This window comes from Chelmon rostratus, chromosome 5 (genome assembly GCF_017976325.1).
Source record: "Chelmon rostratus isolate fCheRos1 chromosome 5, fCheRos1.pri, whole genome shotgun sequence".
Classification (NCBI taxonomy): Eukaryota; Metazoa; Chordata; class Actinopteri; order Chaetodontiformes; family Chaetodontidae; genus Chelmon; species Chelmon rostratus.
The window spans coordinates 20,547,604-20,566,983 of NC_055662.1; the positions used below are offsets into that span (position 1 = coordinate 20,547,604).

Here is a 19,380-nt window from a genome sequence, read left to right on the forward strand (position 1 = left end):
ACAACAGACTTTGATCCTAATGGGATCCTAAGGGCACACACAAATGTGAAACATGCAAATTCAAAGTCACACACACATGCACGCACACGCACACACACACACACACTTTTAACAGAACGTAGGACTACAGACTGAGCATGATATGGCTGACAGGAAACAGCATCTCTGTTATCAGACTGGCAAGCTGAAATTAATCAGGACACCACCTGCACTGTTTCTTAACCATCATCATCAAATAACAGGGGCAATCAATGACCCGTGACCTTAAATGGTGGCAATAAGGAAATGTGCAGAATTCGAAATGAACCAGAGTGATAGCACTGACAAGTGCATCAAAGCAGTTACATGCAACAAAAATCAAAATGTGACTTTCTGGAATTCAGAACAAATATTAAAAATATTACTCAGAATCTTACAACAAGCTAGATGATTGATCCTTTAAATGTGAAACTGAAAGAAGAACATCACAGCAACATGGTACTGTACATTAACTTGGTGCCTTTCAGGATGTGGCTCCTACTGGTGAAGGCTTTAAAACTTTAAAAAGCAGCTCAAGACCCACCTCTTATGCTTTTGTATTGTGTCTCTATGTCTCATTTTTGTTGTGAGGCACTTAATGACGTCCGATCTAGTAAGGTACTGTAGTTAACACTAAGCAAATTTGAGCCATTGTATCCAATCTTTGAATGAATGAAACATGCAGTGTGAATCTTAATGTTTACGTTTGCTTCTTAAAAACAGATAGGTCAAAACAAAGATGGAGAATTTATTGTAAGATAACTATCAAATAGCCTCAGATTTGTTTGTTGTTGGTCCAATAATGTGTTTGTTGCATTTACACAGGAAAAACATGGGAACACAAATTTCTGCGGGCTAATTATTAAATTAATATACACAAATGTTTCTTTGAGGCCTTAAAACACTATGAAAATATTGCCTTAAGCCAATTAAATTCAGTTATCAGTGGACTGGTATGCACCAACATTCACTTCACCTTCGTAAATCTTTCTGATTGAGATCCCCTCAGCTAGTATTGATCCCTCTCTTTATTTGTCTGTCTCTGGACTCCCTGAGGACTTCACACTCTTTAACACAATCAGATGTTCAAATCACATACGAGCGTGACGCATCTACATATATCTGTAGCTTTGTAGATCAGATGGACTTTTTAGAGAAAAAAAAACAAACAAATTGGCTCTGGTGGAGTGCACAGAGAAATTACTTTTACTTCGTGCATGCTATTAGCTGTCAAAGAAAAGTGGAAAAAGTTAGTTAGACTGAGTGGAATTATCAACAGTGTAACAATACCACCTACACTATAAAAATATGCACAATAGGTGCGAAAGAAAAACTTTATTCACTCATTTTTTTGCATCTTTGTATTTTTTTTAATTCACATTATGTTCCTAAAATCTGATGACTAATTTGACTGAATCTTTATCTTTTTGCCAGGGTAAAAAGTTGGAGGCAGACTATACAAAAGGGCTCTGTAGATAGACATGTTATGCTGCAGTTTAGGTCAGTAGGGTGATATACTGTCTGCCAAAATTTTGCCTTTTTGAAAAGCCAATAGATCTTTGCATTCATACGAAACACTATAAAATGTGGGTTAAGCAACAATTATTTGATGTTCTCCAACACAAGAACAATATTCTACTTAATACTGATTTCTTAGGCAGTCCAACCTGGTGTTGTTCTTGAATTTGAGGAAGTAGTGGAGGCAGTTGATGCAGTGATGGGGTCCAGGACCTTCACAGCCATTCTCATTGCATTCAGAGTCGCAGGGGCCTGGAGACACATAAAAGTAGTATTGTAAAGAGGTGAAGGCCATAGGAAAAGGTTTTATAGTCTTATAATATTGTCAATATTAACTCAATTAATGGAATTATTAATTGTACTTTATTGCACCCTTTAATAATACCCTTACACCTAATGTGGCAGCATGACGTACTGTGACAGGACAGTGAAACTTATGCTCCTTTGAAATGCTGCTACTGTGCATAACCAGTCTGTATGCAGCTTTAGATTTATCGCTTACCGTTGTACTCCTCTGTGAACTCCTCGTCGGTGGGCGGCAGCATGTCTGTGGAGCGGGGCTTATCGCTGCGCAGAGAGGAGTATGGGTGCACAGAGGTGCCATACAACACTAGTGACCACTCCTTCAGCTTGCCTGAGGAAACGGAAGCATTGTAAAACTCATTTTAGACACCAGCTGAATATCCTTTGATATTTCTTTGATTTGTATATTTGACATAGCTAAATAACCAGATGTACAATGTCAGGCAGTCCTGCAGGGTTCTTTTTTTCTGTAACATGCTTAGTGGGAAAACAGTTCAACCATCTTTCACCATTAGAACGCAGCAATAGAAAGAGGAAGAACTTCATAATCTAAATTACGGTATATTTTCAGGTTATTTTCAGCTTCCATAAATAGATTATACAACATTAAACTCTTAATGGTACACATGAAAAAACTAGGTACAATGACACATGGGATTATAGTGGTTGACGTAAAAGCTTCTTAGCAACTGCAACTCTCCATTTGAGACTTTATTATGTTGTTAAATTAGTGGGTCATTTGAGCAGTTAAGTTCACTGCCTCCAGAGCAACATGTGTGCTCCTGCTGGTCCTACACTCAATCCAGGCAAAACTTTCTCCTATGTCTTCTATTTATGTAAATTAAAATCACACAAAAAATACAAATGGATATGTGGATTAATTATTCTTTTTTAAGTAAAGAAATTTAGCAACACTATCATACCGGGTACTTTCTGGCTGCGAAGTTGAGAAGGTGAATCATAGATCTCTAGGACCCAGTCGCCTGCTGCCTTCTCTCCCCAGCAGTGGGTGGTCATAAACTCCCAGTTCTTAAAACCCTCCATGGAGTGATCAAACAACCTGCACGCACACACACACACACACACACACACACACACACACGCACACACACATATCAGATGAGGAAACAATTCAACTATTGCGAACACCAGTACAAATAATCACAACCACCCAACCAAATACAATCACAGTCTCTAATGAACTATCCATAAACATTGTGCAGGACTGTGGTTTATTTGAGGTGAATGTAGACTAGGTACATAGAGCGCTTACACTACATTCAGTATCTAATCCTGTGACGACTGTAACATTTTGTGGTGTTTGAGCCCAAGTTAAAATTATTGTTGTTAACAAAGCAAGCAGAAACAAGTAAATCCAAGTTAAATCTGCAGTTTATTTTAATGTAATACAGAAACATCTACTGTTGCTACTGTAAATATTGAGCTCTATGAGTCACAGCATTACTAATGAATTGCATTTTGCACTGTCATGCAGATAACGTCACGCAAGTTGTTCTTTACCTGTTGGCAAGCAGCTGAGACTTGGTCCCTGAGGGTGAGGTCAGGTTGATTGAAAGGTCCCCACGACGAGGGTGTGTGATTGTAATACGTACGACCACATGCTCCAGGTAGATGACATGGTGGTTGGGGTTGTCAGTGCATCCTGTCGCCTTGTACACTGATCGGACCACATGCTCTGGACGGATAGTTCTGGAAGACAGGATGGGAACCAGTCAAAAAAGTAGGCTTGAGGAGAAAATATAGACTAAAACAGAAATATCCATAGATTGTTATTTTTGGGAGCACTGATAAGTTGATGCACTGATTGAAGATAATATTGATGAAATTTTGTAAAAGTCAGTGCTCCATAGAGGTTATAACTGCAACCAATGGCAAAGGTTTCCTTTACAGTAACACATACCAAGACTGCCAGTCCACCAATGGAAACAAGTCCAGTCACAACCAGCTCCACTGACAAAAAGTCATTTATGGACATTGTAGTATTAACCAAGGAGAACAACAATAAGAACCAAATCAACAACAAAAAGCTAAGATATCATATATTAGAGCAGAGCAGATGGCCAATCAGGTTAAAATCATGTTACATAAATAAGTGACATATCTATTCAGATAAAACATGGGTCCTGATTACCTTCAGGAAACTGTACTCTTTCAAACTGATATATATTTCCTCTTTGCAAAGCTGATACAAATTTTAAAGTGACCTTGTTATGCATTTAAAGCTACTAAGCGCTCTCATCTTTCCATTTTAAGGTTTCATTTACAGATCATAACCAGGCAGCTGTAAAGTAAAAACTGGCTATCGTCTTCAAACACAGGATTTAGCTGCTGAAAAGCACTCTGTGTGCCCTCAGCCATAACGTACCTATACCTGTACTCTGTTTGCTCTTTCAGGGAGTGAGGTTGGGGGCCGTGGCTGTCTCCCTACACTGAGACATTCTGCTCAGTCAACCCTAGCCAAAAATTTTGTTAGTGACTGACATTACATTCATAATATTCACTATCAAATTTCAATACCCTGAGGCACCCCCAAAAGCAATGACATGTAATTCCTTTTAATTTAACCTCCTCCAAAAACTATAGAGCGGGCACAAAAGTGCATATTTCCATTTCCTAAACCTCAACCAGCCAGAAAAACAATTTAAAAAACAACAAGAACATGAGCATGATAAGAAAGACAAAGAACATTATTTGTTCTGTCTGCTATGCACAGCTCCGCAACAGAAAGATCACCTAACAGCCAATGCAAACATCTAATGATCCCTAAAATAACATCTGGTATGATCTAATATGACAGCAATACCATAACAAAAACCGTAAAAACATGAACAGGTCCAGTACAGGGGACAATTAATACAATCTTGCCAAAGTAAGGCTTTGGAGAAAAAGTCTGCTGCACAACAATTGCACATTGAGAAGGTCAGCCAACTCGACACCCGTCCCAGCTCCACGTGGAGGCTCAGGCTCATTATGAGATGCCATGGCGCTCGTATTTGAGAGTGGAAAAGAGGTACGATGACAAACAGTGGGGACTACCATTTGAGCGGGGACAGTGGTGATGTATGTTTATGTGTGTGTGGTGTGTGTATGTGTATGTGTGTGTGGTGCGCTAGCTTTTCACCCCACTATTAGATGGCATCGCAGATGCCGCTGAAGCCCAGGGCATTCTGCCCTGCATCAGCAAATCACTGGAGCTGCGTCTTTGAGAAGATGAGTTGTGGCGAGAAGGACTGGGGTCCAAGACAGCGACAACAAACTGAACTCCAAATTCCTGAAGATCAGGCCAACACCTTGCATGGTAGCTTGCTGCCATTAGTGTGAGTGTATGCAAATGGGTGAATGAGAGGCAAATTGTTAAGTGCTTTGGATAACAGCACTGTGTAAATACAGCCATTTACCATTTTCTTAAACTCACTGCGGTGTTGGATGACATGCAGGGTTTATTCACTGGAAACTAAAACAGAGGTGGCGAATTACATTTGCTGGCAAAACAACATATAAAAGGATTACTATTATTATTTTTTGCAGGGTGGAGGGTTGAAAGACAGTTATTGTCAGTGACTTGTGCTGTTTGATCCTGTATTGGAAACTGTTAGATTCCCTGTTGTCAGGGTAACAAACACAGCTTTGACGTTTTTAGGGCCGAAGTGATACAACACAGATGTTTGTCATTAAGAAGAAAATTACTTCGAAGCAATTATCAGCTAGTGAAGATTGTCCTTAGCTGTGCAATGAAGATGAAGCATTTTTCTTGGAACAACATATTCCTCCAACTTATCAGTCCATTGATTACTAATTAAGGCTAAAAATACCAATTTGTTTTTGAAAGGCCAAAAGTTGCTATCAAGATTTAAATTATTGATTTCCACTGAGAAATCAATTTTAACTAGTGACATTGGTGATCTCATATTTATTATTATATAAATCATTATTATTTAAAGCAGCGCGTTATGAATTGTTGCCATATTAACAACAGGTAAAGAAACCATAATAATTCTCCATATGTCTTTCAACACCATCTCTGATGATGTACATAAGTCTTCAGGGACTAATAGCCAATGTGAACCATTTATGTTAAAATGGTTGAAAACAGAGAAATACACAAGAAAACGTATATGAGCTCAAGCGGACATGGTGGAATGAATAACGGAGTGAAAACACTGACGCTGTCTCGTTTTCATAAGTCGTCAATGACTATTTGGAAAGCAGACAGCAGTAATGGCTGGGGAGTCTAAGGCTGATATCACAGCTCTGGCTTCTCTATGACACAACACAGATAACTGAACCATACGCATGGGACCGAGCAGAGCAGATGCACAGCTGATTACCACCAGCCTGATTGCACACAGATCAGGCAGTTTTCCTGGTCCATGCTCCAAGCAGAGTGAGGCGAGCGATAGCAGACAGACATTACCAAACGCAGTCAGAGGGGCCAGCCAGAGGGTGTGTGGGAACACAGCGATGAGGTGACGGCTGCACTCATGTAGCAAGTTACAAGCACAGAACACACACACGCACGCATGCACACACATGCACACACGCGTACACACACACCTGTAGATGCACCAAGAAAGGAGAAGACACGCATATAGACCAGCTTCCAAAACACAATGCTACAGTCTATGAAAAAACATAGGCACATTCACAAGTTCATGAGCACAGATATATATATATATCTTATATATAAATGTAAACTTAACAAGGTGGTTTGCTGAGGAAAAAGGCTGTTTTAGACTTTTTGGGGCAATCTGAAAATTCAGTTTTAAACTGTGTTACACATAAAACTTTCATGACTTCTTTGCCTTCATTCCAAAAACAAAACAAAACAAAGCCTTTTGTTTCCTGGTGATTGCCTACTTCTTTGCAAGCCTGTCATTTGGCTGCATGAACGAAGGGTAATTCTGTTTATAAACAAGGCTTAAGCTCCCAGTAACTGGACAAATGTGCGACTGACCATTTAACACATCTCTAAGGCTACCCATAAATGCACTACACATGGAAAAAAGGGCTAAAATTAAAGGGTTGCTTTTAATTCTTTCACGCAACAACAGTGAAAATCTCTCCATAAACCAACACACATTACATGAGTACGGAGGTCTGAGCACGACTGCCTCTGACACAAGCCGGACTTTACATAAGCCTCGTATGGACTGACTCGTGCATTGGAGCAGAACAGACAGAATGACACTGATAATGCTGCAGTCGCTGGCCACCGAGCCTTCAACTGAAAGCTAACCAGTTCAGGGCCCAAGTTCAGCCAGCCAGCCTAACACAGAACAGTGCTCAGGCTTCCAGCTGCATCAAGAATAACAAGCTGTGAAGCCTTGGCTCTCTCCGTGTGTGTGTGTGTGTGTGTGTGTGTGTGTGTGCGTGCGAGAGAGAGAGAGAGAGAGAGAGTGACTGTGTGTGTGTGCGAGTGAGTGTGCATAGTAAAGGTCTTATGTGAGAACCACCCTGCCAGAACTAATGCTTGGCCCCTATCAAGGTACAGCTTGCACAACCGCACTCTCAAACACATGCTGGTGCATAAAACACCAGGGAAAGAAAAAAGAGAGAGATGTTTTGTCATATATGCTGGTCTCAACGTTAACTCACTTACTAAACTTGCTCAGTATATGGAAACAAGACAGTATCAGATTTCTTCATGACAATCAGAGACTCAGTGAGTACAATTAATCAAGCTGGTTAAATATAGAAGAGCCACCTATTATTGTGGTACAGCAGTAGATTTCCAGAATTACTTTATGTGGACTGGACACCCCAGTCCACATGCTTTTGGTTAGGTAGGGAAATTTTAATGCTCCAGCGTTCAGTGATATTTTAGACAATATAGTGCTTCCTACTTTGTAGCAACAGTTTGTGCATTAGGAGAGGATCTTCCCAAAACTGACCATGAAGAAATGATTTTCCAGGTTTTGTGTGGAGGAATTTGACTTGCCTGCACAGTCATGACCTCAGCTCCATTGCACACTTTTGGGATGAACTGGAACACCAACTACAAGTCATGTCTTATTGCTCAAAATCAGTGGCGGACCTCACTCATGCTGGCTGAATGGGAGCAAATTCCTTCAACCTAGTTCCAAAATGTTGTGGAAAGCCTTCCCAGATAAGGGGGGAGGACTGGTATAGTAGCATATTAAATCCCATGGTTTTGGAATGAGAAGTTGAACAATGACATAGTGGTGTGACGCCTGCATGTCCACATACTTTGGGGCATGTAGTGTGTATTGAAAAGCTAAAACAGAGTAATGGTGTGTTTGTGAGTGTTCTACCTGATTTGCCGGTCTGCGCTCTCTACACAGACGTGCTGTGTAGGGACTTGCTTCCATCGCTCTGCCTCCTTCACCATCGCCTCAGCATCCATCAGACCAAAGCCATACAGGTGGCTGACTGCAGGAAACAGTAAAAAGTCACAGCTGCAAAACCCATGCAACCACCAAAGATAATATAAAAGATGGGGTCACATTAAGAATCAGTGGACAAGATTAAAGGTATCTAGTATTGTACCGTTTTCACCCTCTAATGACAGATGAAAATACTGATGACATACGGTAGTTGTCTAAAAATGAAAAAGAACGGTTGGAAACCACTCAATTTCTGGGTACAGCATCTTATATATGAATTCCTTCCATACTTCTCTCTCCACCCCCCCTTCCCTGATCTGTTTCTCTTTAGTTCCTCTTTGAAAAAAACGTCACTTGGAGAATCTCCAGCCACACTGGGCCTGCAGCTTGGCTGACCTCTAGTTCTCACTCACTTGGTTTCACACACACACACACACGCACACACACGCACACACACGCACGCACACACACGCACACACACGCACACACGCACACACGCACACACGCACCTTGAAGATAAAAGAAAATAACGCATATTATTGGTTGAACTAAAATGCTTGTAGAGATGTGTTTCACATTTAAACACGCACACACAGGTATGCATGCACACTTAAGCACACACTCACAAAGCTACAAAACAGCATCCACCACATGGTCCCTGACAGATGGCAGCTGGCGGTGCAGTAGTTAAGCAAGAAAGCAAATTTTTGGAAACTGCTCATCACTCTTCTTCTGATCGGAAAAAACTAATTGAGGAGCCAAAATAATGCATAATGATTTCTCTGTGACTGTTTTGTATTTTTCTTTCAAGCACACTATATCTCAACATGAATCAGAAATGCAGCTGTTGCTTAATTGACGAGTTGAGACCATGTCTGCTGAAAAAACTGACAACCCGCTGATCTGAAGTTGTCACACACAAAGATTTAGCTTTTCATTGCTCATGACAGTAGCTATCAGCTTCACCAATTACAGAAACACAACCCAAACTTAGATATTATGGGATGCTTTATTATAAAGCCTTGTTAGCCATCTCCTGTGTCCTGTTTTTTGTTGGTTTGCTTTTTGGTGGAAGGCTAAGATGTACAGATTTATAGCTGTAAATCGAAAGCCCTAAGGAAAAAACAAACAAAGGTATCTTCTCTAATATAGCAGATAGCTTGAAATGAGAGAAATTCAAATAGGGTTAAATTATATAGCTGGAAAAGAGTGACCAGAATAAGATTTTTTTTTTTTATTCATTACCATTAGTAGGTAAGAAAAAAAACTGACAAGTAAGATCTGCAGTGCTCATGTAAGTTCATCAAATGAGTTGCAGTGAACTTTTGACTGATTTAAAGATAGTTTGTTGTACAGACTTGCTAATGAGATATTGATATTCATTCCACAGCAATTTGATCCTCGGTTGAGAAAAGTGTGAAAGTGCATGTGTGTGTACCGTTGTAACCAGCAGCATTAGTCTTCCAGTCAGGGGCGCTGAGATGTCCGGCTCTGGAGGTCTTAACAATGATGTGCTGAACATCTCTCCATGTTAGAAGAGGACTAGCAGAAGAAAACACACACAAACACGCAATTACATTTATTTATCTATCAAAACCCCCCCACAAAGACTGAGGAGGAACACATAAAAGAGCAGGAACTAAGTAAGAAATTAAAGAAGGGACATATATATGTGCATACATTTTAAATAACAAATGTGTAAATCTACACACATGCACATATATAAAAGACAGGGTCAGGCAGCAATGATGATGTAAATATAGAAATAAGGATGAGCAAAATGGGGAGAGTGAACAGTAATACATGAGAAAATATCTTTGTTTATGGGAGTAAATTCAGATAACGGCATGGAGGAGGATATGTGGATGAAAGAGGAACATTAAAAGCTTAGGATAAAAGGGAGGGAGGTTAAAAAACAAGGAATAACGAGGATGAAATGCAAAACAAGGTAAAGGAAACATAGTAATATATAGGAGGTGGAAGATTACTGAGAGGAAAATTACAGAGAGGCATAGATGGAGAGGATGGATGCCCGTTCATCCGTCCATAGTTTCTCAGATCTCACGTGAGATCCATTACGAGATGGCAGCCATGTGTCTCAACTTCTTTGATGTCAAAATGCTACATTAAAGGGAAAAACCGGGGAGAAGTGGGTCACTAAGTTTCCTGGGATTCCCTTCCATCTCATATGCTGGCCAGATGCTCCATTCCCTCCCCTCATGTCACTCCCTCACCATCTGAGACCTCCAGAAACTGCACTACTCTGAATCAGTCGACCTAAAACTAATATGTAAGGTTTGCTACCCAACATTCACATTTAAAAATTTAAGAAGATGCACAGATGATGTGATGTGAGAGGCCGACCGAGAGCAAACTGCAGTAAAATAAGTCTGACCTGAACACACTGCGCCTTTGCCTGTTGAGCTGCTGGCATAACAGAAGGTTCTTTCACAGCTTCCTGTGATCTCTTGAACAAAAACACACTAGAGGACTTTTAAAATCCTTAGCATCTGGGAGAAGTCATCACAAATTTAGCTGCTGACACTCACAGATTCCAGTCAAAAGACTCCTTCACATATGCACTTTATTCTGTAAATGTTCTGTCAATTTTATCTGTATCTGTGGATTAGCACTAGTGGGCTGGTGATAGCTTTCATCGGTGCTGTGTTTGGTTTGTTTTCTTGTATTTTGTCTTCATCATATTGTTCTGTGCATCTACTACTTTTTATGGCTTTAATGTAAAACACATTGCATTTACTTGTAAGAAATCTGCTATAAAAAATGCGTTCCCATCTTCTGTGATGCCACATGTGTTCCTTAGGGTTGCACATGCTGAGAAGAAAAATAAATAAAGAAAAAAAACAAGACCAGTCATACCATGTGTGTTAAGGAGTCAGATCTTTCCCACATGGCACATTCCCGGCTTCACTAAGTGTGGATGATGAGTATCACTGCCTTACATGGATATTTGAAGGCAGCAACATTTAGGGGTTTGGTGTGATTTTATCCATAAGCCAGGCCAAGAGTTGTGAGATAGTCACATTCGGATTAGTCCATTAAAAATGTCTGATACATTACTGAGGGCTCGGACCTCTGGGACACACACACACACACACACACACACACACACACACACACACACACACACACACACACACACACACACACACACACACACACACACACACACACACACACACACACACACAACTTTGATTCCGAAACTTTTCCACACGGCAAGACAATGCGTCCTTGTTGACCCGCCCTATTTGTCGTGGACCAGTGCAAGTTCTCTTTGGTTTTGAAAACCAATCATAATAGCAAAATCAGAATCACAGTCGGTATTGTAATTGTGTATTCCTGGTTTCACTTACAATTAGATCATAAAAATTCAGCTATACTGAAAGCTGACCATCAATCTCTCGCAGAACTAAAAGAGCTTAACTTTTCACATTGGCTGTCCATCATTCCTCGGCTTTTACAGGAAAGTAATGTGTCGGGTCAGCCTTTTTGCAGTTATCAGGTTTATATTCAAGACAAACTGCTTTCTGATGCTAGGGATGAAATCAGGATTAGACATTTTAGATGGAAAGAGGATTTCATCTTTCTATGCAGTGAATCCAAAATGATGCCCAGAATACAACAGCTGCTAAGTTGTAAAATTCACTAATGCCCCCAATGAGGCCACACTTATAAAATCCAACTGAAGAACATAGACTAAATAGTTGAAAATAAAATATCAAGTAAAAAATAATTAAAGGATGGTTGCAAAGATAAGTGCTATGAAAAGTCAGAATAATTAATGTTCAGATCAATATTAATAGGCTTAGCTGCCACTGTGTAATTATGGTTCCATAAATGTTTTATGGTCATTAATTAAAAGTGACTTTGGCATCGTTATCTAGGCCACAACAGCCTTTCCATAAACAAGCCAATACTAATTAATGGAGTGGCTCACATACTGGGGAAAACCAGCAGCAAATCAGTATGTCTAATATAGGTTTCTTGGTGCTTCTCTCAAGTGTATTTACAGATGAAAAAAAACACACGGGTAATCTGCAGGGAGAGAGCAGAGTAGGGAGAGAAGGAGAAAAATTAGGAGCCAAAACATTTCAAACATTTCCCATTTCACCTTGGTTCAGTCCAGGGATGGTAGTTTACCACCAAACTTTAATCAGCAGAAATCTGCCTCCCGAGCTTCAATTTTAAAGTAGGGGAATGAGGAAGAAATAAAGTTTTCTTTTCGCCCATCTGTCCCTGCTTTGGTATCTTAAAACCTCCCAGTAGATGAGGTTCTTATGGTTATCCTTGCTCCTTTCTTTTCTATCCCTCTTAATTTCCTCGCTGAAGTCTCTTGTCTCCACACTCGCTCACTTTTCCATTTCTTCACTTCCAAGGACAAAAGGAATAAAAGTTTCTGAAGCTCTGAAATGTTGCTGCTTGCCATGCTGGAGTCGAGCTCATAAAGAGATAAATCATGTGCAGACTTAGAACATCTTAAACTTGGCAAAACCTACAGAGAACAGAACAAGGGGCAGTTTTCGGAACTAACATGTTCCATCCCAAGAGAAAAGACCTCACAACAGAGAGTTTAGTGAAGTCTAGCAAAATGGCGTCTTGACATGTTTATCATAGAAAGTTTGCTCGCGTTCATTCATCAGATAAGAGCAGATACGATCAGCATTGCACAGTTTGTCTAAACTTTTTCTCTCTCTCCCTTTCATCCTCTCCCCTTTGCCTGCATGTGCATGCATGCAAGTTTATCCATGTGAGAAACTGAATGAATGGATAGAAGGAAAGAAAGAGCGTTTGATTTGGAGGAGGGGAGAAAAAAAAAGACCATTGCGACAGTGTTGGAGGCACAGCAAGCACGACAGAGAGGAGGTGAGAGCTAGCAGAAGAGAAGAAAGCAGGCAGGCAAAAAGCAGTGTGTGATAATCTTGTTGAAGAAACAGGCTTATGTACCCAGCACTGCCTGGAAACCGAGAATATTTTCTACTGTGAGGATTTGGATTGGATTATCCAGGTTAAATGAAGTGACCTCGGCTAACTGAGCCGCTCAACATGTGATGATGGGGTAAAGCCCAATTCAGAGTCTTAGCACCTGCACTGCACTCTTTCCAATTCATGAATTTAATCACAAATAAAGCACATCAACAGGTTTTGAAGAGAGGCAGGGCAGGCATCTGTAGTGCCTTGCATATTAGCAACCAGGACATCTAGAAGGAATAAGGGCAAGACGAATATTGAAACCAATTGAAAATAAAGTGCTTTTAAAATCTGTCTCTCTTATTTTTCTTATCTTCGACAGTGCCAACTTTGAAAACTCCAGTCCCTTCTAGCAGAAATGTTTAACATGAAAGCATCTGGACCCAAAATGTCTGCAGGTAGCCCTGGTTGTTGTAGACAGCATTAAATTCTGCCACAAAGGATATCTTGAGACTACGATCTAAATGGTATATATGTTTAAAAGCAACTAAAAGGTCAACATTGGGTTTGGAATAAATATCATGATATCTTTCCCACAATAACGATTGACATCACCATACTGGTGATTCTAAAGATAGACATATATTTTAAGACAACCATCTGCTATACGTCACAATTTTTGAGTTGAAAAGCTTGTTTTAGAAAAGCAGTAATCAGTCATACTCTATATCTAATTACTATGTTATGAAGAGACAGCGGAGATGAAACACTGTGTGTGCACTGTATTGCATAAAATATCATTTTCTCAGCCTGCACACCACACACGAATATGTACGATCATTTGAACAACCATAAACCAGGAAAAGGCAAAACTGTCTAAAGTAAAGGAGGCAAACATCCTTGACTCAAGACCCCAAGACAATATTGTGATATTTGTTATGATGTATCATAAGAGATGGTGATGAAATATGTTCCTATATCAAATTACATTCCCCTGCTCAGGTAAGACAGGCACACACAGTATGCACATACTAAAGCTATATATGGTTGTCATTACTCAGAGTGCTTAATTCTGCTGAAGTTCAGACAAAGTTTACAACTGAAAGAGAGTGATGATAATCCTCAAGCAGGCGAGCTGGTGACCACAGGCAGGTGAGCACTGACTACCAAAGGAGAGTACATATACATCTACCATGGCTGAAAAAAGGTCTCAGCATAGTGCACATCTATTAATGTACCTAAACTCACCTAAAACCTTCTCAGAAGGTGCACTGCAGGCCAGGATTCAGCAAACAAACCCTCTCTGCCTTTTTCAGCTTTATCATCCGCACCAGCATCCAGCTATTAAAATGATTTGTGACACTAAAGCTTATTTTGGAGGAACCAGAGGAGTCCCGTATTTATACAGGCCTTTAAGCCAAGCCGCATGCACTGAACTGTGGATGTAATAGCAATAAATGTGAAGATATTTACTTTTAGGTGATTGTATGCAAGTGCTGAAACTGACCAGATGCAGGAGTGTAATGTACTATACTGAGGTTCTAACAATTACTTTCTCTAGCCCACCACCCAGCAATACATTCGCACTTGTGCTGCTCCAACTGAAAGCAACAAGCTGTTCTGAGTGCATGTATGTCCTGCAGGAATGTCCATGTATAGTCCAGGTGCCTCAGAAACCCTGTATGTCTTTGGAATTTCACAAATTTTCCTGGCATTTAAATGCATTTCCACTGCTGACTTGACAATGATGTATCTGTGAAAAAATGCTTCACGTGTTCACCTTATAGATCACTTAGGCCAGAGGACAAGAGGGCATTAGAAGGTAAACAAGGGGCAAAGGGATGAAGTGAAGGGATGAGGTTAAAAGGATCTTACTTTGCCTCCAGGGCCAGAGCAATAATGGCAGCAGCCATGGGAGCTGAGGCCGATGTCCCTGTGTGACTGTCTGTACACCGATGTCTCAGGTCTGTTGTGATCTGCAGAGGAGAGAGGAAGAGGAGTGAGGACAGAGTCAGAGAGGGAGGGAACACAGATGGAGGGGAATTTAAGGAATGAAGAAAGAGAAAAGGAATAAGGAAGAGACAGTAGAGAGGAAATAGGCAAAATTTAAAAAAATGAAGCCAGAAGATAACAGATGAAAGAGAGGAAGAGAAGACCATTACATAAGTGGAGTTAGGGGAGATGAGGAGAAAACAGTGACAGTGATGGCAGGAAGGGAGGGAGAAAGACAGACAGAGAAGGATTGAAGTCATGAGGATCAGGAGGATTTGGACACACCTGAAACTCACATTCCAGCTTTGATACACTGCCTCACTACAGATAACACACACAGACACACAAGTACACAAACCACCAGTTTCTCCAAGAATTCAAGGAATCAATTCAATGTCCAAGGAGAAACAAAGGACAGAGAATAAGTTGGGATGTTTAAAAAAACGTATAAAACTTTTTGACAAAGTGCTGTATGTTCGCTTTGATTGTATGGACTTTAGACAGCCAACTAGTCGGAAAGCTTGAAAGTGAGTCAGCCAAGAAAAGCTTGGCCAACTTCCAGTCTGAGTCCTCATCAAAGGACCTTTCTGGACCAAAAAGTTTGAAGGATTATCTGAAGACACACACACATACAGAATCCGAAATGGTTTAGTAAGAAGTGAAAGTGGTCCAACAGCATTTGAGTAGACAGGACAGTATGTGCTCAAGTAGATTAGACTGACATTCAGATATATGAGGTTCTACTGTAAGTGTACAGAGCCGGAGGGAAACCGTAAAGAATGTGTGTGCGTTTGAGTGTGTGTGTGTGCCCGTCTGTAGCATCAGCACAAGGAATGTAGCAAGACACTGCCAGACAAGCTAGCTCACAGTGGACGACTGTCACTGACCATCCAAGCGGATCATGGAGTGATTCGGCCGTTTTGGGTCAAACCAGGTCACACCACTGGACTCTCAAGCACATCCACACAAGGCCAAGTTAATGCAAAATTGCATCATGCTGTATTCTTAATGGAAATGTATATTTTAAATATGTAAAAGCTCCAAATCAAATGTAACACCACAGACGGACATCAGTGAGGAATAAATGAGCATTCTGGCCCTGCAGTAAAATTAGGCCATGGGTACATATGCTCCTTTCAAGAACTATGGAGTGCCTAAATGGTTACAGTTTATGCCACATGGTCACCACTGTCGCCAGTTTGATTCCAGCTGTTGACCTTTGCTGCGTGACATACAAACGTACAATTTTTCGGTCGTAGTTCTCCCCGCTGCTGTAGGTGGTGGTCAGTGTGGACGAGCATTCCTCCAGATACCATGGCTTGCGTCCGCTCTCAGCTGTACTGGAGATGGAGATGGTGTAAATAGAGTTGGTGTAGCCATCGCAGGAGCAGTGGTCCCTGCTGCGCCCGCCATTGCCTGAGGCCCACACGAAGATGGAGCCACGGCCTTTCCTCCCCTGACAGGAAAAGATGCAGAAAGAATATAGTAAGAGGCTGCAGATTTACCTTAGTCCTTAAAGGGTAATTACTGCTCACCAGACTTTGTTTTGGCTTAATGTTTTAAATGTACTTTTAATGTCTGTCTAAAGGGAAGTAACTGGTTCAGTGTTCAGTGTGTGGAGAAAGAGATTTAACAAAGAAAAGGTCAACACCAGAAACAGAGAAAGAGACGGAAAAGATCAGCAGGTAGCAAAGATAGTGTAAGTCTTCAGCAGTCCTGTTAGTGTCTGGCCACAGATCTGATGTGATTTGATACAAGTTCAGTAATCATTATATTTCAACTGGGCAAAATACACCTTTTTTTTCTGTTTGAAAAGTTGGCATTGCTGAGCACTATGCTGTGTTAGTGAGTTTTTTTCCATGCAGCAGAGGAGACATTTACTGACTGACATCAGATTTAATGTACTACTAGAGCCAATACTGTCACATTAATAAGTAATAAGTTAGAAATGGAACATTACTTAAAAAGATGTTTGTTTTTGTGAATAGTGCATTTCACTGCATCAAGCCCGATGCTTGAATTTAGCTTTATTTTTTCACTGGTTTTCAGAAGGAAGACTGTTTGCACATTTATTGAAATATGGGTTAGAAAGGATTAAATAATTTTTACAATATATTTTTTTATTCTAGAAGGGATAGCTGCAGCATCTTTTAAATCAATTTCTAAGATTACTCTTACCGTAAAGCCATTCTCTAATCCTTGGCTCCTATTTACATGTTTATCCTTATTCACACTGTACCATTATTGCTGTCTGGCTGCGTCCTCAGTTTGTTTTGGGGTTTTTTTCAATCAATATTTTCATTTTGTTACATCCTTGTGGGACATTGTGTTTACTCTGTTCTATTTTGTTATCAGTTCTGCACATATCTGTCTGTCTGTTCAATCCTGTTAAGTTTGAATTGATATTTTGAAAATGTCATGCAAACAATGGTATTATCTGTATTTTAAGAATGACAGTAAAGCATCAAAGACCACAACATGCCAGCATTAGATTTGACTTCATTGCACCCAAATATGAAAAGAAGCAAAGCCACAAAGCTACAAAAAGTGTGTGTAAACACAACAGTCTCTTTTCCACAACATATATAAAGCTACAGCAAATACTGAATCTGTGCTTTTTTACCAGCAAATAAGACAATGATTTTACAATGATTGTATGGGCATGTTTTACATTTTGGATTCTACCAAGTTTTGGCTGAAAACCACACACATATGGACATTTGTTATAACTAAGGCTCATTATATAAGGCACATTACATGCAACCAGGCAGCTGTTTAATATTCAAATTTAGGCTTCAAGGCGAGGTTATAAAGTGCATTAAAAAAAAAAAAACTCATCCAGATGTATTCAAAGGCTCTTGTTAATTGAGAGTAGCTCCAGCACCAGTATTCAGTCTCTGTGATTTTTCATAGGAAAACTTCTCAAGCCTAATGCCCTTTACTATTCAATTAAACATTGTACTTTCAGAAGTTCGATTCCCCTGGACTGGCAGAGAAACTTGGGTGTGGTGGAGTATTCACCCCCCCCCCCCCCCCCTCCATTAGCCGGCTGATGTGCCCTTGAGCAAGGCACTTAACCCCCCAATATGCTCCCCGGGCGCCTGATACTGCATGTTGCATGTGCATGTGTGTGTTTCAGTAAATCAGCGATGGGTGCAGAGACTAGACTTACTAGACTAGACTTACTAGAGTGAATAAAATAAAAAAAAATTAAATTAAACCTAGGCATGGGGGAGACAAACTGAGAGTGTTGCAGTGCTGGTGATGACCAACTGAGTTGTGAAGGCAAAGTTCAGCCAGGAGTCAGCGAAAAAGACATCTGACGAACTGACTGACACTACGATTCACGCTGTTTGTCACATGACACACACGTGCACGCACACGTAGAAACATGCACACACACACCACACAAAGATACAAGAGAATAAAAGGTGGAATGGAGTCCTTCAAAAGGGGGCTTCTGTCAGGCAGCGATAAGCAAGTGCAGCCCCTCTGAGTGAGAGGGCGATCAGACAGGAGCAAGCGCCAACAGATGAGAGTGATGAAGAGCAGTTAGCAAAACAAGGGAGGGGACAAAGAATAAGTGGGAAAGGAAAGAGTGAGTAGAGAAGGACAAAAAATTCTATACCACTCAAAGAAACTGGCAAATAAATAATTTGTCAATTGCCAGACAATCAATCTACAACAATTTTATCTAGCAAAACTGCCAAACATTCACAGATTTCTAGTTACTCAAATGTGCAAATTTTATGTTTTTCTCTAATATTATACCAACTTAAATTCAATATCTTCACGTTTTGCATTGCTGCTGAACAAAAGAAATAATAATAATCTAATAATCTTGGGCTCTGGGAAATTGTGATGGGTGGTTACTTTTTTTCTATTTTTTACTATTTTCTGAGATTCTGGAAACTCAGAATCAGTTCATCAAAAGACAAGGCAGATTAATCAATGATGAAAAGAATCCTTAGATGTAGTCCTAAAATGTCCTAAAAACAAGAAAAAGGCACTAAAAGCAGAGTTTATGATTGAGAGCTATAGACACAGACAGGTTTAGCCTAATTAAAAACACTTATTAGTGGGAAAAACACTGTGCATATAGAGGAACACCATTTGTCTTTTTCTCTCTGATATAGCAACAAATACTGCCACAACACAAAAAAAACATGTCACAGATAGAGAAGCTCCTGTTTGAGTCTTTCATACATACAGCAACACAATCCAGAGTACAACCCTTTTCACAGCTGTCAGTGGT

At 40.3% G+C, this 19,380-nt stretch overlaps 1 protein-coding gene across 1 annotated transcript in view; it reads right to left on the reverse strand.

Moving 5' to 3' along the window:
- Positions 1 to 19,380, reverse strand: part of pcsk5b (proprotein convertase subtilisin/kexin type 5b) — a 75,585-nt gene that overhangs the window by 33,613 nt on the left and 22,592 nt on the right. Inside the window, exons 8-15 of the mRNA XM_041936444.1 lie at positions 16,369 to 16,581; positions 15,009 to 15,109; positions 9,643 to 9,746; positions 8,133 to 8,250; positions 3,361 to 3,549; positions 2,763 to 2,899; positions 2,039 to 2,170; positions 1,686 to 1,788 (exon numbers count right to left, since the gene is read on the reverse strand). Of these exons, the coding sequence (XP_041792378.1) occupies positions 1,686 to 1,788; positions 2,039 to 2,170; positions 2,763 to 2,899; positions 3,361 to 3,549; positions 8,133 to 8,250; positions 9,643 to 9,746; positions 15,009 to 15,109; positions 16,369 to 16,581 (1,097 nt within the window). The remainder of the gene's footprint in view (positions 1 to 1,685; positions 1,789 to 2,038; positions 2,171 to 2,762; positions 2,900 to 3,360; positions 3,550 to 8,132; positions 8,251 to 9,642; positions 9,747 to 15,008; positions 15,110 to 16,368; positions 16,582 to 19,380) is intronic.